Raw genomic sequence first — 25,350 nt, forward strand, 5'->3', positions numbered from 1 at the left:
AGGGACAATATTCGTGAAAGAAGAAAATAAGTAGTAAAGAAGACAATATGGGGTTAAGAGAGGTAACAGGACAGAAAATAAACATGCGCGTTTAAAAGAGGAATCTTCCAATGGGCGACACACGTGGCACGAATACCAGAGGAAAGAATTCTAAGGAAAGGAATTATGGAAGTGGTTCGTAGAAGATCTAAAAGACGTCCCAGGAAAAAGATGGATGGACGGAGTAGTAGAAGAATTGAATAGAAGGGGAAATAATCAAAGCAGATGGATAAAAATAACACACATCGTGGAAGGTGGAGCAGTGGCGATTCTAGGACTATGAAAGTGGGAGGGCCAGCTGAAAAAAATCTGGGGGGTGGGCCAACCTGGGGGCCAGCTGATAACCTGGGGGGGGGGGCATGGCCCTCCCAGGCCCCCCCTAGAATCACCACTGAGGTGGAGACGGTTATTGGCGAGCCAAATTCAAAATGTGGTTCAAAACCCAGCGGACTGAGTCAACGAAAGAGCGAGCAAATCTATTGTTGCAAAACGTTTGTATATGGTATTACACCTTAAGGTGGCGTCACACTAGGCATTTCTCGCTAACATGTTACTTGCTTTTTGCTACTTTGAGTAGAAACGACTTCGTTTACGATATTTTGTTTTCCAAATTTCCAAATGCCAATTTACTCTTTTGCGAAAAGCTGAATGAAACTAAGAGAAGTTAAACCTAAAATACAAATGTTAGACACATTGCTGAGATCTTCTTACGGAAATCTAGAATATTGTAACCGAAGTCGCTTCTTAAACGAAATAGCAAAAACAAATAGCATGCTAGCCTAATGTGGCGCCACCTTTAGTTTCTTGTAACAGGAAACAATGTATAGAGATGATACCCAATAGAAGGCAACGTCGCGAAGGAAGAACGGACATTGTTTCTGTGGAGTTAGTGAGAGCATTGTTCCTCTGATGGGAAGTTGTCAAGTGTCTTAATTGTTAAAGGATTGGATGAACAAGGCATTTCCTCCCCAAACCCGATGAAACCCTTGTTTGATTGCATTTGGAGTTACGGTCGATGTGAAGAGTCTAACAAAACTACAGGCACTGATGCCTTCTTTGTGACTCATAAGTTTAATTCATATTCTTTTTATGCAACAAAGACCAAACAGAATATTCCTCTTAGGGCACTTGGCTCTGGATTGCTTCTGACCCAGGGCGATGGGCGAGTTGCAGAGAGGACCTGTCATCCAGGAGGAGCCAAGATAAGGAGAGACGGTGGGGTGGTGAATGGGAGTGAAGTGGGTGGGGATAAAATGGGTAGGGGTGGAATTATGACTTTTGAATTTGGCTACCTCCCTTGTAAGAGGCAAAAAGCCCTTGGTATATATATATATATATATATATATATATATATATATAGATATATATACTATATATATATATATATGTATGTATGTATGTTTGTATGTATATATGTATATATGAATGCATAAATCTATGTATGTATGCATATACTGTATATATGTATGTATGCATGTATGTATGTATGTATGTATGTATGTGTGTATGTATGTGTGTATGTATGTATGTGTATGTATGTTTGTATGTATGTATGTATATATGTATGCATGAATGTATGTATGTATGTATGTATGCATATGTGTATGTATGTATATATGCATGTATGTATGTATGTATGTATGTATGTATGTATGTATGTATGTATCTATGTGTTTATTAAGTATGTATGTATGCCATTTGGCCCTAAACATAATGTGTCTCCTTTTCTGTTTTTGAAGAGTGAAAAGGTCTTTTACTTACTTATCAATGAGAAATATTTTATCTCTCTCCTGATCATAAAACAGGAACAAGAGTTATTTCCTATACTTGAAAACAGAAAAAAAGAACAGAAAAAAGCTGGTTTGTGAGTGATATCATAATCGGTCCATTCCGTTTCAATAATGTCAAACTGGATCCATACAGTCTCCCCTATCTTGGTCTTTGATTGGAGTATTGGGGCTATAAAAAAATCTAGGTAGATGGTGGTTCGAATCCAACCAAGAGCATGAACGCGTGAAGGCAACAAGAACAAATTATCTTTAATCCACGAGTTGTCACAATACCCAATCCTTAGCCACCACACAGAGCGGATAACACATAACGAAGACTATAATAAAATATTAAGAATAAATAATTTTGAAAACCAAAGTAGCTGACGCAACCAACCCAAGGTCAGACTCTGTGGCTGTATAATACGACATTATTCTCAACTGAAGCAAAATTTTATTAGTCTGTTAACCTAGTAGCCTGAAACCCCTTCTTTAGGTGATCCTCCCTCTCATGGGAGGATTTGTCCAAAGTAATTTTTTTATGGCGAGGGTATAATACATACATATACCAAGGGCTTTTTCCCCCTTACAAGAGAGGTAGCCAAAATCAAAAGGCATAATTCCACTCCCGCCCATTTCATTCCCGGTCACTCCACCAGTCGACCTGATAATGTTCCCTCCAGATGACCCTACCTTCTCATGGGAGGATTCGCCAAAAGTCCTTTGTTATGACGAATGCATAATACTAAATAGTATTTAACAATTACCATGAGCTACCCGATCTAAACAACCGGAGGTTATACCAGTTCATCTACCAGACACCAGAGAAGTGACCCTTGTGCAATTAAATTCAGAAGTCACGATGGGATACTGGAAGTGACTCTTCCTTTCATGGCATCCCATCGGTGATGCAATAACGGATTTCTTACCGAGTGGGTCCCTTCTTCACGACTTCGGATTCCATTCCCGAGGCGCTTCAGGTGATGTCAGATGTCAGGCGACGTTCAGGCGTTGTAGTTCCCCAAAGACCCACGTGCCATGATGATAATTGACCGTATGTCAAATAAGGTTAGATTAGGTTAGCTTAAGTTAGGTTAGGGTAAGTTAGGGTAGGTTAGGTTAGACTAGGTTAGGTTAGGTTAGGTAAGGTTAAATTAGACTAGGTTAGGTTAGGTTAGGCTACATTAGGTTAGATAAGGCTAGATTAGGTTAAGTTAGGCTAGGCTAGATTAGGTTAGGTTAGGCTAGATTAGGTTAAATTAGGCTAGGCTAGATTAGGTTAGGTGAGGCTAGGCTAGGTTATGAGAGGTTAGGTTAGGTGAGATTAAGCTCAGTTAGACTCAGTTACGTGAGGCTAGGCTAGGCTAGGCTAGGCTAGGTTAGGCTAGGTAAGGTTAGGATAGGTTTGGTTTGGTTAGGCTAGGTTAATCTAGGCTAGATTAGGTTATGTGAGGCTAGGCTAGGTTAGGTAAGGTTAGGCTAGGTTAGGTTAGGCTAGGGTAGGTTTACTTTGGTTTGGTTAGGTTAGCTTAGGCTAGGCTAGATTTGGTTAGATTAGGCTAGGTTAGGTTAGATTAGGTTAGGTTAGGCTAGGGTAGGTTTAATTTGGTTTGGTTAGGTTAGCTTAGGCTAGGGTAGGTTTGGTTAGATTAGGTTAGGTTGAATAATGTTAGGTTAGGTTAGATAAGTTAGACTGAATTAGATTAAGTCAGTATAAGTTATGTTATTAAAGTGATTCCCAAGTCGGACAAAGAACTGGAAGGTAGGGAAGGGACCCATTGGTAAACAATTCTGTCCATATCACAATCTTGACAGCAATGAAGTCTTTGAACGAAAATACCTTTAGCACCAAGTCAGCACTCTCGGCTCTATTATGGGAACGTCGAGTAACGTTAAGGACAGATACTATGGCTGGATTTAGACCCAAAAAACTAATTACTTCGAATTGAAAAAATACGGAATAAATAAATGGAAAAATAAAACAAAATAAGATAAATAAATATATAAATAGATAAATAAAAGAATGAATGAATAAACGAATAAATAAATAAATCAATCAATCAATGAATAAATAAATAAATTAATTAATTAATTAATCAATGAGAAATATTGGTGTTCTTTTGACTGACAAGTTCAGACGATTTTGTTCACCTTAAGGCGGCCTTGGATTAAAATGTTGTCTCGATTGACCATGATCCTGTTAGCTGAATAAAACGGATTATCGTAAAAAAAAATCCAAGCTATGACCTCACTGATATTAAGAGGTTCTCACATATACCAGATCCAGAAGCTTCAACGCATTCGTTGTTCGATTTTAATACATCCTTAAAAAAAAGAAAGGAAAAAAAAAACAGAGAGATGATCTTCAGAGGTGAAGGAGAAGGGTGAGTTGGGCTGTGCCCTGACTGTTCTCGTGAAAGGTGGATTCATTCGCAAAATTTTCAAGTATGGACTTCCTCGACTAGTCCGCCCCCACGGAATGATCGCTGAGTGAGCCCACACACTGAGCACGGGAAAGTATTCTGAAGACCTTACAAGGGCGAATCGAATCCTTGCCAGGGTGAAACTCTCCTGGACAAGACTTAGAGAGAGAGAGAGAGAGAGAGAGAGAGAGAGAGAGAGAGAGAGAGAGAGAGAGAGAGAGAGAGAGAGAGAGAGAGAGAGAGAGAGAGAGAGAGAGAGAGAGAGAGAGAGAGAGAGAGAGAGAGAGAGAGAGAGAGAGAGAGAGAGAGAGAGAGAGAGAGAGAGAGAGAGAGAGAGAGAGAGAGAGAGAGAGAGAGAGAGAGAGAGAGAGAGAGAGAGAGAGAGAGAGAGAGAGAGAGAGAGAGAGAGAGAGAGAGAGAGAGAGAGAGAGAGAGAGAGCACCAACTTCACTGGAACCAACTATCAAGCATCAGCCCGGACGGAGGAATCGACACCACGTTGACCGTTATAATCTGCCATTTCAACCTTTACTCCAAGACACACTCCTGAAATCAAACGGCATTGGTTGATAGTAAGACACATTGAGGGACGCTGAGGCACGTTGAGGGACTCTTGAGGAACACTGAGGAACACTGAGGTACCCGAGACAGGCCGAGGCAACGACCGAAGCAGACAAGAAGTCGCCTCGACCCCAGACAAGAGGTGACCGAGTTGGTGGGAGCGGGAGGCGTGACGTCACACACAGCGACTGCGCGTTGACCCACCGGCGCTCTCCGATGCCTTTCGCTCGTTGCGTCATCACGTGTTGCATAGAGGAGAATTCTTTCCTCACTGACCCCTTCTCGGACTTTGGAACCCTAACCTAAGCTGACCTTTTATTGAAGCATTTCCAAAAGTCTTAATGACAAAGGGTCTGGACTTCAACAACGTCAAAGTACATCGGGGAGAACATGACGTCATCTGCAGTGCATTGGGAAGGGGACCCAAGTTGGGGAAAGGGACCGGATGGGGAAGAATTCTAGGGGAAAGGACCTACTCGGGAAGAATCCTATTTAAGGTCATCTTGTCCGCGTCGTCAGGGACGGGTCACGCTGTCTCGTCCTTGCATCATCCTAATTGCAGAGCTTGAAGGGTTATCACACTGAGCTTCTTCCAAGGGCTTCACCAGCGCCGACCCTTGAGAGTTCGTTTGAGAAAAAACGACTTCGGTTACAATATTTGAATTTTTCAAATCTCCAAATATCAAATTATCTCTCCGTCATATATAGCAAAGTTATGGCTAAAAGATTGTAAACCTATACGCATGTTAGACATACTGTTGAAATGTTCTTAGAGGAGTCTAGATTTTTGTAAGCGAAGTCAAATTCTAGTTATTCAAATGGAGGTTGGAGGTAGGATGTTGAAGGAAAACTAGTCCAGTGTGATAACCTCTTTACCCTGATCACGAACGCTTTACAAAAGAAAAGAGAGAAAGCATACTGGCAACAGATGCAAGTATACGTGTAACTAAGTAACACCCATCACAAGAACGATTATAGAAGTGACACCATAAAATGAAACAAAAAGACTCCCTTGTCCCATTTCTCCTGTGTACATGTCAATGAGCACGAAAGAACAAAAAAGTTTCTTAATTACTTCATAAAGATATTACGCTCTTTGACTCCACTCTCCGAGAGCCATCATCTTGTCTGACGGTCGTCTGAAGACGAAGAGCTTCGGACGGTTCTACTTATGAAGTACGAAGATTTATGACTGACACACTTTTGCGCAGCCTCTTGTTATGTTATGCCAGGCTGTCGGACGAGTTTTTGTTTATTTGTTGTTTTACTTAGTTATCCCGTGTGTTTCTCCAGTGTGGTTCTGTTGTATCTTTCCCATCCGTAGGACACCCATTCCTGTGTATGTTAGTAGGACGATCCTGCCTTCCATTTGCTTGGATAATAAATGAAGAAGAAACGAAAAAGGAAGACGAAAATGAAGAGGAAGAAGAAGAGGAATTAAAACAGGAAGAAAAGAGGATGAGGAAGAAGAGAAAGAAAGGAGAGAGAAGGAAAAGAAGATGAGGATGAATTAGAAGAGGAAGCAGGGAATAAAGGAAAAAATAGAATAGGAAAAAGAAGAGGAAGAAGAAAGAAGAAGAAGAATAGGAAAAAGAAGATAAAGAAGGAGAGGAGGAAGAAGAATAGGAAGACGAAAAGTAAGAAGAAAAAGGGAAGGATAAGAAATAGAGCTTTTCTTGAGTGAATAAGATCGCCTGGTTGGAAACAGAAGAAATGTACAAGTTGTTAATAGCAGTGAAAGGGTTTATTGAGGTGTAGAGAGGTGAAAATGTTTATATTCATGTCTGTTCACCTTTAAAGGTTCATGGACATAATGTATTACTTTCACATCACTGAAGACGAATGAAAGAATTAGAATAACTGACACATACGACACACACACGTACACACATGCACAAACATAAACATACACACACACACACACACACACACACACACACACACACACACACACACACAAATCGAGGTCTAAAAATATACAGTAGACTGCTCGTATTGGTGAAGAAGATTTATGTTCCTTGGAAGAAGGAAAGACGCCGCAGGACTTAAAAATAATAGATGTGGCACCAATCTTCAAGGGAGGAAGTAGGACCCACGACAATCGAAATGTGTGAAACATAGACAAATGAAATATTTGGAGGACAAGAGAATTCTGCAATTTAATTAATTAGGATTCAGAGAAATAATGTCCTGTGGAACTAATCTAGATTTTTATTTGAGACGAGTTGGTACGCTCCATGAAAGAAAGGAAAATGTTCTTGATAAAGTGCTACACTAAAGATTGGTGTGAAATTTGGAAAAAAGTTGGAGGACTGGAATGGATGAAAGGTTTCTTTTTGGCAGAGTAAACACAATTTGAGGACGAGGACGAGTTTATTGAACGAACGTTTCACTCGTTGGAGTTTTTCATATATACGGACCACTTCAGTATGAGTAAAATTCTCGCAAGCAGCATCGGCTGCCATACGTACGCTGCATCACACTATCAGTTCTCTTTTACTCTGAGTAATAATAAGCACAGAGAATGTGATAAAACCAGTTCACAGAATCCGGGGGTAACTCATGTAAAATATATATATATATATATATATATATATATATATATATATATATATATATATATATATATATATATATATGTATATCCGATAATCTTTATGACAGTCGCATGCAAGATTCGAACCCACTGCTATCGGCCTCTCGTAAGATCACCTTAACGAAACCTTAGACCACTACACCAACAGACACTTATTATGTTGGTGTAGTGATCTAAGGCTCTATGAAGGTGATCTTACGGGAGGCCGATAGCAGTGGGTTCGAATCCTGCATGCGACTGTCAGAAAAATTATCGGATATATATATATATATAATCTAGACGACGAAGCCAGTATCCTCATGTATCCACGCGCGTCTCATGACGTCTACTTGGGCATCATCGTACCAAAGGGGTTAAAGAATACAAACTATTAATCATGTAAAAGCCTCAGAAGAGACGGATAAGGGACGGTAAAGGGACGGGTAAGAGACGGGAAAGGGAGGGGAAAGGGCCTAGGAAGGCCACATGTCTGGGGAACTCACGGACATTCTTGGGACGGGAAAGGGACGGGTAAGAGACGGGAAAGGGACGGGTAAGCGACGGGAAAGGGAGGGGAAAGGGCCTAGGAAGGCCACATGTCTGGGGAACTCACGGACATTCTTGGGACGGGAAAGGGACGGGTAAGAGACGGGAAAGGAACGGGGAAGGGCCGAGGAAGGCCACATGTCCGGATAACCCACGGACATTATTCCAAAACCTCGGGAAATAAACGAATTACAGAGGATGGATGCAATATTGAACACTAGTGATCATCAACAATTCGTTTAATTCCCGTGGCAAAAAAAAAAAAAAAAAAAAAAAAAGTTATTGGTGGGTCTCCACGAGCATATCATCTTCCGCAACCTTTACCCCGTCCCTTCCCCGTCCCTTCCCTGTCCATTTCCTCTCCCATCTCTGTTCCCTTCTTATCCTTTCCCCATCCCTCACCCACCCCGTCCCGTCTTCTGAGGCTTTTATATACACAGGGTTTATATTCAAAGTGTTTGTACTTGAAAAAGCTCTACCAATCGAAACGTTGTACATCTGAAAATGGCTTCGTCCTCAAATGGTATTTGCTTTGCCAAAGGTGTCTGCAATTGGCATTTTCAAACAAACATATTCTGACTATTCGGTGCAGGCAAGGAATAAGGAAAGGTAGAATCAATGCAAGTTTGCCTACTTGACCGACTTGATCAAATTGGGCCCCGGGCATCAAGGGGTCTGCGCGTGGACAGCGACATCAATCAGACAATTTTTTTTTAGCCTTATGGCCTCTGAGCGGTAGGTTCGAGTCCTACACGCGACGGCCATAAAAATTATCTTGTGTTAAAGAAAATAAAAATGTTCAAATTGTCTTTCAGTATTTAGTATATCGAATATTTCATGCTCTTTGGCTAAGACTGGCCTACTACACGACAATAAGACATCAATTTCGAATTTTGGTAGAGTAGAGATCCCGCTATCCGTTTTCTAATTGGGGACAGCGATTCTTAGCACCGACCCTGGGTAATATGTCGGACTTGGGAGCGGCGACAAGAAGACTAGGTGCTGGCAAAAGTAATGTTCTTTATATGCGCGATCTTAAACAACATGATGAATGGAAGAAGTCAACCCCACTAATCTATTCGCTAATGACGCCAAGATCATAAAAAGAGTGGAAAGCGAAGAAGATTGTAAATTGCTACACGAAGACCCAGATAACATTTATGAATGGAGCCAGGATTGGAAGATGTAATTCAGTCTAACGTCGCGAATTTCCTCCCTATCAGGAGGCTAGGACGGAGCCCCTTTACAGAGGACTTTTAGCGTGGAATGTAACGAACCATGCCCTTGGTCCAACTCGCTGGCGTCACAATGACCTCCGCCGCAAGTGGCAACGCCCTAACCCGCTCGGCCAGAACAAGAAGAAACCTATTGGAGATGAGATAAACACAAAAACAAATAAAGCAAAGGATCATGGAGTCTTGATAAGAGAAGATCTGTCGCTGTAAAGATAAATATATAAAGAGATTAAGGGGAGATATGCATAAACTGTTAATGAACATTAGAATGGCATTTCATTATTTTGATAAAGATAAGATGAAGAAATAATCATATCTTTTTATGCGGTAGCCACCCCCCAAGCGCGCGCGCGCACACACACACACACACACACACACACACACACACACACACACACACACACACACACACACACACACACACACACACACACACACACACACACACACACACACACACTCTCTCTCTCTCTCTCTCTCTCTCTCTCTCTCTCAAAGCGCAGCGATACTGAAATTATTTCAGTATCGCTGCGCTTCGAGTCGTTACTCCGTCTCTCGTGGGCGGGGAGTTGTGTGTGTGTGTGTGTGTGTGTGTGTGTGTGTGTGTGTGTGTGTGTGTGTGTGTGTGTGTGTGTGTGTGTGTGTGTGTGTGTGTGTGTGTGTGTGTGTGTGTGTGTGTGTGTGTGTGTGTGTGTGTGCAAGGTCATAGCATTACCCATAGATCGGTCATACGAGCTCTGAGCTCTCTTCCGGGAGGGAAATAGCTGTCGATTACGAGTCCAACACGTGATCCAAAGACCAAGGTGATTACACATACACACACACACACACACACACACACACACACACACACACACACACACACACACACACACACACACACACACACACACACACACACACACACACACACACACAAACACACACACACACACACACACACAGAGTTAACTACTCAACGGAAATTGGATCATTAATAAGAGAAAAAGAGAGAAAAAAAAAAAAAATCTGAGACTGCCAATGCTGACATTGACCAGAGGATATCCTGAACCGATGCGAAAATTAACGAATGATAATTAATAAATGTATAGATAAATAGACAAATTAATTAAATAGAATTCATGAATAAATAGATAAATAAATGAATGAATAGATAAGAGAAACAAATTAATAAAATAGAATAAATGAATACATGAATAAATAAATATCTAAATGAATGAAAAAATAAATGTATAAATAAACAAACAAATAAATAAATAAATGAACAAACAAACGAATGAAAAAATGAATGAATAAATAAACAAATAAATAAATAAAATAAGTAAATAAAATAAAGTAAAATAAAATCTAAAAATATGAAATAAATAAATAACTAAGCAAACAAATGGACCAATAAATAAGTAAATAGATAAATGAATAAGTACAATTTAATAAAAAAAAAAAAAAATGAATAAATAAGTTAATTAATAAATACATAAATAAATAAACAAATGTATCAATAAATATATAAATAGATAAATTTGATAAAATAAAAATTAATAATCCCTTCATTACGGCCACTCATTTTAGTTCTGTTTTGATGCCAGACAATTTTAATCCGCCCAGAGGATATTAGTCTTATCTGTATCCTTTTTCACACGTGACAAATAGTTCTATTTATACATAATGCCGTCTTCTGTTCCCCTTCGCCACGTTGCATAACTGTCTCTCTTCCGTGGACAGTTGTCTCTGTTCTTACCATCCACCCTTGTGGCCTTATTCGTCCAAAGCCCCCTCGCTCAAACCAAACGTTCTCCACATTCCTTTGTCTGCCAATTCCTCCACATCCTCCCTCCTCCATCCTCTTCCTCCTTTTTCTCCTCCTTCCTCCATCCTCTTCCTCCTCTTTCTCCTCCTTCCTCCTCTTTCTCTTCCTTCCTCCGTCCTCTTCCTCCTTTTTCTCCTCCTTTCTCCATCCTCTTCCTACACCCTCTATTTCCCCGTCTTCCTCTTTCTCCTCGTCCTCTCCATTCTTCTTCCAGTCTTTCAGCTCTCCTCCTCTTTGTTCTTTCCTCTACATTCTTTCCTTATTCACCACCCTTCCCTTCCTCTTCCTCCTCATTTCCTTGTTCCTCCTCCTCTCCCAATCTTTCTTCCCCATATTCCTCTTTCCTTTCTCCACCTCCTTCCCCATTCTTTCTTCTTCTTTCTCTATTCCAACCTCCTTTTCCTTTACTCCCCTTTCTTTTCCTTTCTTCTATCCTTCTCCCACCCTTCCCTTTCCTCCTATTTTCCTTGTCCATTCCTCACTCCTCCTTCTCCTCCTCTTCCTTTTCCTCCTCCATCTTCCGCTCCTCCTTCCCCGCCATCGTCGCCCTGTCTGCTACAGTATCGACATGGCGTCGGAAATTCCTTAAGCGATGGAACCTTTTGACGCGGCCCGGATAAGGTGGCGCCCCGTTGACTGCTTCTGAAGGCAACGCCAAAGCACGCCAACGCAAGTGAAGATACCCTTGTACGATCAATATTAGTGACTCATTATATTGACCGAATATGCTGACTCACTATTCCAACAAATAACTTCTCATTTACTATTGATACAATATACTGACTCAGTACTATTGTCCCGCACCTGTATAGCTATAACTGCAGTATAAGTTGTATTGATGCAATGTCTTAAATCTACTATTACCCTTCTCACATATTCTCTTCAATACCATCACTGCATTGTTGATATTATGAACACAATATATTGAATCAATACTGCTGTCTCTCTATCACTACTCTATCATTACTCTACAATATTAACAATATTGACACAATATATTATTTAACAGTATTGACTCATTATGTTGTTTACATGTTAATAGCTTCCCTTCATGGTTCCATTAACACTATACCTACACATTAAATAGTACAGACACAATATGAATTATTGATCGTTTTGTGACTGATCAAGGCACATCTTAACCCTGAGCTCTTAACATACCCAAGGGTTCCCGGGACCACAGGAGTTACCAGGGATGACTTCATCCCCTGGGGGAGGGGATAAAATTTGACACGCATCGACTTTTCGCCGTGCGCCGTCCACGACACGACGTCGTACTCTCAAATAACCATGGGTATCTATGGACGTTTTCATACGTGGTCGTAACGTGTGAAAGTGTCCATAGACACTCATGGTTATTTGAAAACACGACGTCGTGTCGTGGACGGCTCTCCTTAGAGGTGCAAGGGTCTTTATTTCAAGTTACCCGAAGTCTTAAGACACATTTCCGAGTTGCCAACGAGCTATTTTAAAACCGTGGACCTCACTCCATTGTGACTATGTATTTTTTATTCTATATTAACCCCCAAACATGACGAATACTAGTTTTTCCTCTTTCTATTGTAGTAAAATTTGTTTCTTCGTCAATTTTTGGGGGTGCGTGAGAAGCTACAAAGTTTGAAAATGAAGAAGAAATGGGGTTAATAATGTCTTACATAAGAACATGACATAAGAATGAAGGAGACTGCAAGAGACCATAAGGCCTACACTAAGCAGCTTCGTATCCATCACCTCCTGTCATCCCCATCCATAAAATTGTCTAATCGTTTCTTAAAACAACTGATAGTTTCAGCGCTTACTACATGGTTACTAAGTTTATTCCATTCGTCGACCACCCTATTAGTAAACCAATTCTTGCCTATTTCCTTAGCCGCCTGGACAAAATCTGTCTCCAGCTCGTGACTTTGGGTACTTGATCCTTTGCATTACTGACGAGGGTTACGCCCATAAATAAATAAAATAGCTTAGAAACAGCCACAATAAGTACCATAAGGTACGTGGTCACAAAGGGGGTTCCCTTGAGACGTGATACACTCTAGACATCTTTCCATAATAAGCAACAAATGTTTTTTACACTTCCAATCACATTTATTCTGGCTGCAATCAGACCATTGTATTCAGCCGAGAAGAGAAGAAAAAAAAAATCGTTGCGAAAGTGTCGATTTAGCTGAAGTGTGGGCTGCCGCGGCCTATAAATGGTCGCGACTGATCAAAATCTCTTAGGCTCGTTTGACACGCATCGATTTTTTGCCGTGTGCCGTCCACGACACGACGTCGTGCTCTCATATAACTATGCGTGTAAATGGACGCTTTCCCGCGTGGTCGTGACGTGTGAAAGCGTCCATAGACACCCATGGTTATTTGAGAGCACGACGTCGTGTCGTGGACGGCGTACGACGAAAAGTCGATACGGGTGAAACGAGCTTTTCATCACAGGGACCGCCTGCCTTAGTGAGATCTATACGGAACGCCGCGGTATTGCATGGGTCATAGGAGAAGAACGGCATCATGAACGGTAAGAACGTGAGGAAGAAGATTGTGAACGTCTGTACGAAGAAAATATGGCGAGACGAATCTTTGGGGACACTCAAATGTGACCCAGTATACCATAACTATACAAACGTATATCACCATGTATTAAGAGTACCATGGACAGCGAAGAAAACAAATGACGAAGTATTGAGAGAAATGGAGACAGATATGGAATTGATGACAACAATAAGGAAAAGACAGTTGCGATTCTTAGGACATATAATGAGGAAGGAAGGGTTGGAAGAGATTGGTGATGACGGGAATGGTGGAGGGAAGGAGAACAAGAGGAAAGCAGAGGGAGAAGTATATGGACGGGCTGATGAGGGCGACGGGAAAACAACTCAAACCAGCACAGATGTTACACGTAACTAGGGAGGGACCGTGAACGGTGGCGCTCCATGGTTGCCGAAGTCCAAGAGGATATGGCACGACGGTGAAGGTAATCACCATGTTGTTGCACTGGTGCATTTTTGTAAACGAAGTAAATTTTTGTGAAATGAGAATTATGTATAAATATACTGAATATTAAATAGCAAAAAATAAATTTGCAAATTTCTGATCAATTAGTACGTTTGGGTGTCCGAAATAGGTACAGTTGACGTCACTTCTAAGTAACCGCTGAAATGTCTTAGGTAACTTTAGCTAATGTATACGTTTATGTCGTATATATGTGATATGAATGAGTCTGCTACGACCTCGCAAACTCATTCGTATTGTAAATCTACAATATTAACTCGCACGTTTCGGATACCAAACGAGACATCATCAGCTAGTGTAGTACCTGGAACTGAGAGCAACAGTACAAAACCAATTGTGATTAACGAATGTAATAGACTTAGTAAACATGTAGTGAGCACAAACTATTGGTTGTTTTACGAGAAGGATAGATAACTTTATGGATGGTGATGATAGGTGGTAATGGACATGGAACTGCCTAGTGCGGGCCTTATGGTCTCTTGCAGTCTTCTCCAGTCTTATGTTCTAATGTTCTTAAAAGCAGCAAAAGAATGTCATGTCTCACAAGACCATCACCTATGAAGACCTTCACAAAGAAACGTCATAAGTTTCATCAGCGTTACAAAAGAGTGTAAATACTGCAAGAAGTGATGTGAATGTTACAGAAACAAAAACGTTTTGTGGTGGAAAGGGGAAACGTTACATAATAGGACAAGAGCGTCACATTGGTCAAAGCCGTCACACAGTAAGACCGAAACGTCACACAGCAGAAAGCGTCACACAATGGGACAAGAGAAACGACAGTATATATTGAATAGATAATTTCTATGATGTTAATTATCATGTGCATTTTTTCTTTAACAGATTCTACTTGTTGCGTTAATTTCCATGGTTTATACACGGGGTACTGTTCAACAAACTTCGATATAATTTTGTACTACAATAATCTTATCAACATATTCTGTTTACATAGTTCATACAAATGCAGTCTTAAAAGCTAACATACTTTTTGACATAGACTTAACCTACTGCACTATTATAACCTTTGCTCCAACTCTTTCCCAAGGGATAAAGAAATCAGGGCAAAACGCGCACAGAAAGATGTGATTACCGTGGAAGTCCATCACATTGCGAAAAACTCCAAAAAGCGAGCGGTATTCAGTGCATAGAACCAGGCGCGGATACAAGGATAAACACTTTTTAGTGCGAATTTATGATCTGAATTATATTTGTGACTCATATATGATTTTACATACAATTACGAACAAAACAAACTTAGGTGTCCGGACCAATCTCCAAGCCAACAGCATTATTCTTGGGGCTAAAATATCGGAATTTATGATTTGAATTATATTTGTGAATTATATATGATTTTACATACAATTACGAGCAAAACATACTTAGGTTTCTGGGCCAATCTCCAAGCCAACAGCATTATTCTTGGGGCTAAAATATCGGCGTGTTTCAAGTATCGGTTATCGCTTATCGGTTCGCCCCCCCCCCCCATAACATTCCTGGATCCGCGCCTGCATAGAACGGGTCCATCACACAAGAGGATTTCGCAGGAGAGGAGGGCAACATCGTCCCACCGGAGGATGAGAATACCACCCAGTAAGGAAAGAAGCTCATACATCAAGACAAGAGTGTCTTAGAAGACACCATCTCCGAAATGCCGAGACTCGCATGGTCCATTAACACCATTTTACACACACTCGCCCTGTCTTACCCACAATCTGCATTTATCATGCTTCACAGAAGAGTCTAATTATTATTTAAATCATTTGTAGTGTACACATCCTCCTTATTGAAATGAGCATGCGGGTGCTTGCAAATAAGAAGAAACGGTTTGTTTTTTGCTCCGTTTAGGAGTCGGCGGGAGCGTCTTCAGGCTCTAGGTAAACAATGGGCATGTGGCAAATATAACAAAGGTTTTCTTTCTTCTTTGATTTATGGTTCTTATTATCATTCTTGCATAATGCCTTCTTTTTCGCATTTTCATTCCTCTTCTCTTCTATTTTCTTTTTCTTCTTATTTCCATTTTTTATTCTTATTTAATTTTTTTTATTCTCGTTTTAGTTTCACCATTCACATTTTCGTTTTTTTTTTGTTTATCTCGATATTGTTCTCATTCTCATTCTTAATATCCTAATTCTTATTCATATTCTCGTTTTCATTTTTGTTCTTATTCCTATTCTAATTATCGCCTTCATTCTTATTCACATTATTATCATTCTTTTCTCATCCTTAACCCAGGAAGATGAGAAGACGATAAGGTGCAAAATACGGCGGTTCGAAATGAGATCTGATGAATTCAAAGACCCTAAAAAATATTTCAGGATAAAAATGTAATCGTCAATCGTAAAGGTTATCATAATCTGCCAACAATTTCCATCCAGCTAACATTTCTAATTCACCTGCAAGGGACAGAAAAGGCCAGTAGAACACGACTGGTACATAAGAACATAAGAATGAAGGAGACTGCAAGAGACCATAAGGCCTACACTAGGCAGCTCCAAATCCATCACCACCTGTCATCCCCATCCATAAAGTTGTCTAACCGTTTCTTAAAACAACTGATAGTTTCAGCGCTTACTACATGGTTATTAAGTCTATTCCATTCGTTGACCACCCTATTAGTAAAACAATTCTTGCCTATTTCCTTCTTAAATCTAAATTTGTCCAGTTTAAATCCATTACTGCGAGTCCTGCCCTGTTGTTTTAATATGATGACCTTGTTTGCATCACCCTTGTTAAAGTCTTTGTTCCATTTGAACACCTCTATTAGATCAGCCCGCACTTTGCGTCTTTCCAGAGAATGTAAGTTAGGTGCCTAAGCCTCTCTTCGTAAAGCAAATTTCAGAGTCCATGTATCATTTTGGTCATTCTTCTCTGGTAAACGGTTTTCAAATGGCATCTAACGTAGAGCGTACCTGGCCGCTTTTTTAAGCTAAAAGTATTTTAGTACTAGTGCTTAACTACTTTCACAAATAGTGTCTTTAAATATTGGAACACTTTTACATTTAAAACAAACCTCACATACATTTCCGTCGTTCTATCTCATTAAAACAGTCTTACATTTGCAGTCTATGTCAACATGATAATTAATTGAGAATTTTTTATATATTGATTGGATATCTATCCAGGAGGTGCTCAGAAAAGAGGGAGGGTGGAGGGGTGTGGAGTGTATTCAGGGATGGAATGGGTGGAAATTATTTTATGCCTTTCCCTTTTTGGCTACCTCCCTTGTAAGGGGGAAAAAGCCTTGGTATATGTATGTATATCTATGTTTTGTCACATTTAAGGCCTCTTTCACACTAGGCAACTAGTGACCGTCACTAGTTGCCTAGTGTGAAAATCTCGGGCAACTGCAAGCAACCAGTGACTGTCACCGAGTTGTGGAATCCTTTCTCAATCTCATTAGTCGAAATAGTGCCATCAATGGAGGAGGTGCTTCTGTTGGCTTTGCTGGTCAAGAAAAAGCGACGCTCTCGAAAAAGAACAATGACGTTATCATCAAGAATACACAGAGGTTTACATCATACACTTTACAGTGATTTATGTGCTGATGATAAGAAATTCTTTAATTACTTTCGTATGAGCAAGCCTTCATTTGATTTGATTTATGAAATTTTTGGCTTGAAGGCCAAGCACCAGAGCCGGTAGGTCATTCAGCGCAAAGCCTTCATTTGAGGAACTTCTCAGCCTCATCGAGAACAACATCACAAGGACTGACACAAAGACGAGACGAAACATAAGGCCAGATGAGAAACTTGCTGTGACTTTAAGGTAAGATATGCTTATTTAAGTAGCTAATCTAATTTGCTAGGATACTTCAACAGAAATACTGGGCTTTCTTTTGGTAATTTTATTTTCCTCAACGTACAGTATTTATGTAATTACTATGGAAATCTATGTGAGGATCACTGCTCAAAATTAACAAGGTCAACATTTACGCTGCTGGTTTCCGAAAAGGTAGGTGACGAAGGTGATGATGCAGGCGTGGGTGTAGACAGCACAGGAACACTTCCGCTCGGTATGGGATTGTTCTGAGAATAATGACCTCCATGAAACGTTGCCTGCTGGGCATGTGTCGGATGATAAACAAGGAGTGTTGGATATTGATACTGTGGCAGTTGTTGGTAAACTTGTTGAGCTTGGGCGATGGTTGTTATGATTTGTGATTTTACTTGAAGCTTTCTGTCTGCAGGCACCTTTTGGAGTTCTGATACAAGGGAGAGCAAGAACAATCTATCCTCGTTTGTTTCATCGGATGGCTGTGGACTTTCGCGAAGAATTTTGCTCTTCAAGACTTGAATGAGTTCGTCATCACTGTTTTTCTTCATCCCAGAGTGTTTAAGACGTTTCTCAGACTCTCGGGCTTCCGTTGGAGTCTCCTTACTACTGGCGGTTGGTTTACACACCGTTTCAAGAAAACGGAGGATTTCAAAGTAGACATATTGCTTCCGTCCGCTTGCACCTGATCCACTCTTCTCATTCTTCTTCTTCATAAGCTCTCTGGTGTAACAGGCACGAATTCCCTTCCATTTCTTCTGGACATGATTAGCTGAAACAAGGGAAAGTAATATTTGGTATAAATATAAATCTAGTTTAGGAGTAAATTTTATGACACTCTTTGAATTCCCTTCTACTTCTTTTGGACATGATTAGCTGAAACAAGGGAGAATAATATTTGGTATAAATATAAATCTAGTTTAGGAGTAAATTTTATGACACTCTTATGTAGACAGAAATAGCCTATCCGAGTGCACAAATATGTGTAACCCTGGTATATGATTGATCACAAGCTTTATTTTGTTGTTACAGGTAGTTTGGCTCCGGAGCAACTATGACAGATGTTTACTACAGTACAGACGAGGCATATTTACGATCTCTACCATCATACGGCAAGTCTGCAAGGCCATGTGGAAAGGAGTGAAGCCAATTTCTTTTCCTGAACTGGCAAAACAATTCTGGATGGAAACTTCAACCCAGTTTTTGGGGAAAACTGATTTTCCTCATTGGCTTGGTGTCTTGGATGGAAAACATATCAGGGTAATCAAGCCAGAGGGTAGTGGTTCATTGTACTATAATTACAAAAATTATTGTTCAATTTTGCTTTTTGCTTTGTGATGCATCATTTAATTATTAATCAATGATTAATTTGATCAATTTTATTAATAAATTTGATTGATTATAATTATTAATAATTTTACTATTACAAATTATAATGTTGTGTCTGCAGGAGGAGGTATAGGCGGGGGGGGGGGGGCCGGGGGTAGTATGTGTGAGTAAATTTTGACGCAGCCCGAAGGGATTTCTCCCCGTCCTCGCCTTATATGCAGAGGGGGACGGAGAGGGGGGGGTCGCCGATTAAATGAAGCGGCCTTGCTGTGGATGTACTGTGTCTTGCGACACTGCTTCTGACCCAGGGCGGTGGGCAGGGTGCAGGGATGACCCGTCATCCAGGAGGTGCTCAGATGAGAGGGAGGGTGGGAGGGGTGTGGAGTGTATCTAGGGATGAAATGGGTGGGAGTGTTTTTATGCCTTTCCCTTTTTGGCTACCTCCCTTGGAAGGGGGAAAAAGCCTTGGTATATGTATGTATGTATGTATTAATTTTACTAATGATTAATTTAATTAATCATCTTTATTGATGTGGGTGTGTATGGAAAGTCCTCAGATGCAAATGTGTTCAAAGATAGTGTGTTTTCCAAGAGACTTGCAAACGAAACCCTCAACATTCTTCCTGCAATTTAATCCTATTCTGGGTTTGAGACACCTATGCCTTTCGTATATGTGGCTGATGAAGCTTTTAGTCTCCCTCAACAAATAATGCGGCCATATGCTGGGAAGTTTTCGAGTGACAAGAAATGCATATTTAATTACAGACTTTCACGGGCTCGCAGATATATTGAATGCTCATTTGAAATATTTGCAAACAAATGGCGCATCTTCCATCGCCCACTCAATGTAGACCTAACCCTGGCAGAAGACATCGTCAAAGTGTGCTGTGTTTTGCATAACTTTGTTCGAGCAAGACATGGTGTTCAAACTGAGGGTACTTTGACAGTTGAAGGGCTTTTAGAACTGGAGTCTGCAAGAGGGTTAACCTCAAGACTTGCCAACAACCTGAGAGAGAAATTTGCCGACTACTTTGACTTACAATGGTGCAGTTCCCTGGCAACGAGATCATATCTAGACAGAAATGAGGTGATGTGGTTGGTGATACAAAGGTGTCGTGGTGTAGGTGAAGAGAATGCTGGTGTTGGTGGGGCGACATGTGTGGCGGTGGTGGTGACATGAGAGTGATGGTGGTGGGGATGGGGATAACACGTGGATAACACGTGGTGATATGAGGGTGTTGTGGTGTACTTCTGAATAAATATACATATGAACAGGTGTTTGTTTCCAACTTACCTATTTCATTCTTCTCAGCTGTAGATTTCCCTTCAAAGTCTGGAATGAAGTGCGTAATAATTTCACTCCACGCGTTCCTCTTCTCATTCTTGTTGCTATATTGGTCAGTGGATGAATCCCAAACTGCTGGGTGTTTTTCCACTTCGTGTATTAAATCTTCAGTGTTAATCTTCTCCACCACCTTCTTCCCCTCCATCTCGTACGTCCTTTCCTGTGCAAAGCTGGCTGGACACTGAGAAAAGAGAGATTAGGACGAAAGTTGCGCCACACGGTGGCTTAGTACGAAAACTCCCATTTGAAACAATGCCCAACGGTCGGTGACGGCAACTGCCAGTGACGGTCACTTGTTACCGGAGCGGGCAACAGCCATAGCCTGTTGCGCAACCGGGCAACCGCAGTGACGTAGTGTGAAAGGCTCAATTTAAAATAATAGTAGGCAACTAGTGGCGGTCACTCGTTGCCTAGTGTGAAAGGTCCCTAAGTGTATAAATGAAGTTCATGCAAGTACAAAGGACTTCACAAGTCCCTACCATATTATCATTATTGTAAAGACTTATTGCTCTTGTGGATAACTGGTACTGCACCATAGCGTGTTGTGTATCACTGTATTATACGAGTATTTGTAATATTGCTATGCCATGTACACTATACGCTTCTCCCTTATTTAATAGGTTTAATGTCCAATTATGCAATGACATCTGCATGGCAACATTACATGGGCCATGCTCTCTAACGTAACGGTTATTTTCCTCAGTACTACTGATGCTTGTGTGCAGAACGTGTTTGTGATTTTGTAACTGCCCAACTAGGATCAATCTTGTTTATTTGGATTTTTCTTCCACCATCACAAGAATCTTCAGGTCTTCAACCTTCTCAGCTCTACACCCACTTGGTCTGTTGTGCTCTTGTATGTATGAATGAATATACATTAAGCAACATAGCAATTGCAAGCGTTATTGCTTTACATTTTCGTTATCAAGCTATGGTAAGAAATCAAACTGTTTCGTTACAAAATATAAATGTTTTGTGATTCCTGTTTCATTCGAATGCACTGAACAGATAGCCTATAGACGTGAATACACTACGTTCTTAATTTAGATTTTCACAACAAACATCCATCACAACGGACATTTCCATACAGTGACTAATGGTGACGAAATATAAACTACAGATAAATTTATCTGTTTTTGTTGTGTATTTACTTTGCTACAGGATAATATGTACTTTGCATAAACAAGCATAGTCATAGCATAGAAAATGCCGATCATACATTTGGCTTGGGGTAACTGAACCTCTCACTGCGCGCGAGCAAATTTAATCGAATGGCAAAGTGAGCTTCTAGGACAACAAATAAGGAGCCGCCTACAGAAGGGGCGTAACCGCCAATCAACCATTCTGAGCTACGACGCAGGTTCTGATGACTAAACCAATGGAATCGAAGAGTCGTACTTGATGTGAATTAATACAAACAAATGGAATACTGTGGTAAAGCAGACTAGACATTTTGATGAGGACGTCCCTTCCACAGGTCTTGATAAAGTATATAGAGTTTTGGAAATAAAATTTGTTCATCGTATTGGGATGGCATTAAAGCGTTATCACACTGGGCTGTTTTTCTTCCGACTGTTGGAGAAGATTTGCAGCCTACAGCTTAAGGAAGGAATCTGATATATTGGAAGGGGAAAATCTCCAGCATATCAAATGGCATTCTATATAAATTGTTGAGGAAACATTTGTCATAGTAATTTCACGGGGGGGGGAGGTTTTAGAGGTGAGCGTTACCGCCGATTAATCGGAGGTTGGAGGTAAAATAGCCCAGTGGGATAACCCCTTAAATCTAATAGTATAGGAGGCCACAACAGTCTCCTTGCCGCCCCAGATAGTCTGCAATGCGAATCATAGGGAAGGACAAAGACTCCATTTTCTTGCAATGTTTCGTCTGTCTAATGCAATTTCCGTTCCTGTATCTCTTCAGCAATATCTTCTATTCCATTCTTCTCTACTTTTCCTCTTCCTGTCATTCAGCGGTATTCCCATCATTAATCTCTCCATTCCTCTCTTGGCAATCCATAGGTATGTCTTCATTGTCTTCGCCAGTTTTCAAATCTCACACCCGTAGATCATAGCTGGCATTATACACTGTTTATAAACTACGTTTCAGAGGTAGAGAGCCTCTTATGATGTTCCTGTATTTACCAAACATTTTCTAACTGATTGTGATACACAAAGCAATTCAGTTACACCCAAACTATTTATAGCTTGCATTCAAGGGATTTTTTGATATTTTAATTATGAAGAAAGGTTATAAACATTGATAGGAGAATAATTCAATCATGCAATTTGGGCGTTATATTAATCTCATCTCAGAAACAATATGGAGTTTGCAAAACATGGTGAATGAACTCAACAAAGCAAGTCTCAAATTATGTTTGAAGAAGGATACGAGTAAAAGCAAAGTGATGTTCAACTCGAGCGTTCAAGGTAAAGTAATTGTAATCTATTGTGACAATCTTGAAGACCTTTAGAATTATAAACGTTTTGGTCAGATGAAAAATGAAAATGAAGCGAAAAGACGTGCACACTTTGTGTATATATGTAAACACACACGCGTGTACATGTACATATACATACACATATACATATGCATATACGTATACACAAACATATGTACCCATGTTGACAAGTAGACTTTATATGGTGTATATATATATATATATATATATGTAAACACACACGCGTGTACATGTACATACACATATACATATGCATATACGTATACATAAACACATGTACCCTTGTTGACAAGTAGACTTTATATGGTAGTTCGAGAGAACACAGGCAGGAGCCGGAGACCTAATCCCCGACGCCGTGGGATGTGTGTACGTGCGCCTCTGGGCTTGCTTAATGGGCAGATGCAGCATTGCCAGGGATTAGCAGGAGCCAATGAGGAGGGGAGACTTGGGGGATATTCAAGACGTGACGACATTACTTTATGTTAATCTCTTGGATAAGGGAGTTGGACTGAATCGTTAGAGATTAGGACTCCTGCCTTTGACTGTTCTTTCTTGCTATGATATGAAGTCCACATATACATAGCATATATATGTATATTCATATTCACACACACACACACACACACACACACACACACACACACGCACACACACACACACACACACCACACACACATATATATATATATATATATATATATATATATATATATATATATATATATATACATACATACATATACCAAGGCTTTTTACCCCTTCCAAGGGAGGTAGCCAAAAAGGGAAAGGCACAAAAACACTCCCACCCATTACATCCCCAAATACACTCCACACCCCTCCCACCCTTCCTCTCATCTGAGCACCTCCTGGATGACGGGTCATCCCTGCACCCTGCCCACCGCCCTGGGTCAGAAGCAGTGTCGCAAGACACAGTACATCCACAGCAAGGCCGCTTCATTTAATCGGCGACCCCCCCTCTCCGTCCCCCTTTGCATATAAGGCGAGGACGGGGAGAAATCCCTTCGGGCTGCGTCAAAATTTACTCACACATACTACCCCCCACCCCCCCCGCCCATTTCTCCTCATGCAATCACAACATCATCCATATACAACCATTCTCCACTCACCTCTGTCTTCCGTCCTCTCCCTTCCTTCCTCAACAGACATTCCCCTCTTCCCCAAAGCCCCCTTCACCCCATCCATCCACCTCATCCTAGGACGTCCCCTCATGTTCACTCCCTCCACATCTGCCTTCCATACCTCTTTTACTAGTCTTTCTTCACTCATTCTTTCCATGTGTCCAAACCATCCTAACATTCTTTCATCAACCCTATCTCCCAAATCCTTTTTCACCCCTGTTCTCCTCCTCACCTCCTCATTTCTCACTCTATCCAGCCTAGTAACCCCCACCATACTTCTCAGACACCTCATCTCAAACACATTCAAACTCCTTCTCTCTTCTTCTCTTATGTTCCACGTTTCTGCCCCATACAGTGCTGTTGGCACAATCACTCCTTCATACAGTCTCCTCTTCGCATCCATTCCCAAATGTCTATTCCTCATTACACTCTTTAAACCACCAAGGCATTTACTCGCTTCTCTCAATCTACATTCTACCTCCACCTTCACTCCACCTTTTCCTGCTACACTTGCACCCAAGTATCTAAAACTATCCACTTCCTCCAGTCGCTCTCCCTTAATGTTCACTTCCAGTCTACTGCCACTTTCACCCCTTGTACATCTCATCACCTTACTTTTACCCACATTTATCTTTAGCTTTCTTCTATTACATACTCTCCCAAACTCTGCCACCAGCTTCCTCAATCCCTCCTCTGACCCTGCCACAAGCGCAGTGTCGTCCGCAAACATCAGCTGGCTCACCTCCCACTTTTCTCCATTTTCTTTAACCATCTCCAATCCCTGACTCACTACCCTAGCATTCACCTCTCGCACCACCCCATCCATGTATAAGTTGAACAGCCAGGGCGACATAACGCATCCTTGACGAAGTCCCACCTTTACTTCAAACCACTCACTCTCTCCATTTCTAATCCTAACACATGCTCTACTACTCTCATAAAAACTCTTGACAGCTCCCAAAAGCTTTCCTCCTATCCCATAAATCTGCATAACCTCCCACAGTGCCTTTCTGTCTACCCTATCATAAGCCTTTTCCAGATCCATAAAAGCCCAAAAAACATCCTTCCCCTTTCCTATAGCTTTCTCACATATCTGTCTTACCACAAAGATCTGATCTACACAACCTCTACCCGTCCTAAATCCACACTGTTCCTCACCAATTACTCCTTCTGTTCCTCTCCTAATCCTCTCAATTAAGATCCTCCCATAAGCCTTCCCTACTACACTCAACAGGCTAATCCCTCTGAAATTACTACATTCACACTTGTCCCCTTTTCCCTTGTAAAGAGGAACTATACAGGCACTACTCCAGTCCTCCGGTACTCTACCCTCTCTCCAG

General features: G+C 40.9%; 1 protein-coding gene across 1 annotated transcript in view; it reads right to left on the reverse strand.

Moving 5' to 3' along the window:
- Positions 1-17,863: 17,863 nt before the first annotated feature.
- LOC143041561 (uncharacterized) overlaps positions 17,864-25,350 on the reverse strand; it is a 14,314-nt gene continuing 6,827 nt past the window's right edge. The window contains exons 3-5 of the mRNA XM_076213572.1: positions 20,889-20,961; positions 20,359-20,590; positions 17,864-18,507 (exon numbers count right to left, since the gene is read on the reverse strand). Of these exons, the coding sequence (XP_076069687.1) occupies positions 17,864-18,507; positions 20,359-20,590; positions 20,889-20,961 (949 nt within the window). The remainder of the gene's footprint in view (positions 18,508-20,358; positions 20,591-20,888; positions 20,962-25,350) is intronic.

This window comes from Oratosquilla oratoria, chromosome 31, assembly GCF_046742065.1.
Source record: "Oratosquilla oratoria isolate Oo_2021 chromosome 31, ASM4674206v1, whole genome shotgun sequence".
Lineage (NCBI taxonomy): Eukaryota > Metazoa > Arthropoda > Malacostraca > Stomatopoda > Squillidae > Oratosquilla > Oratosquilla oratoria.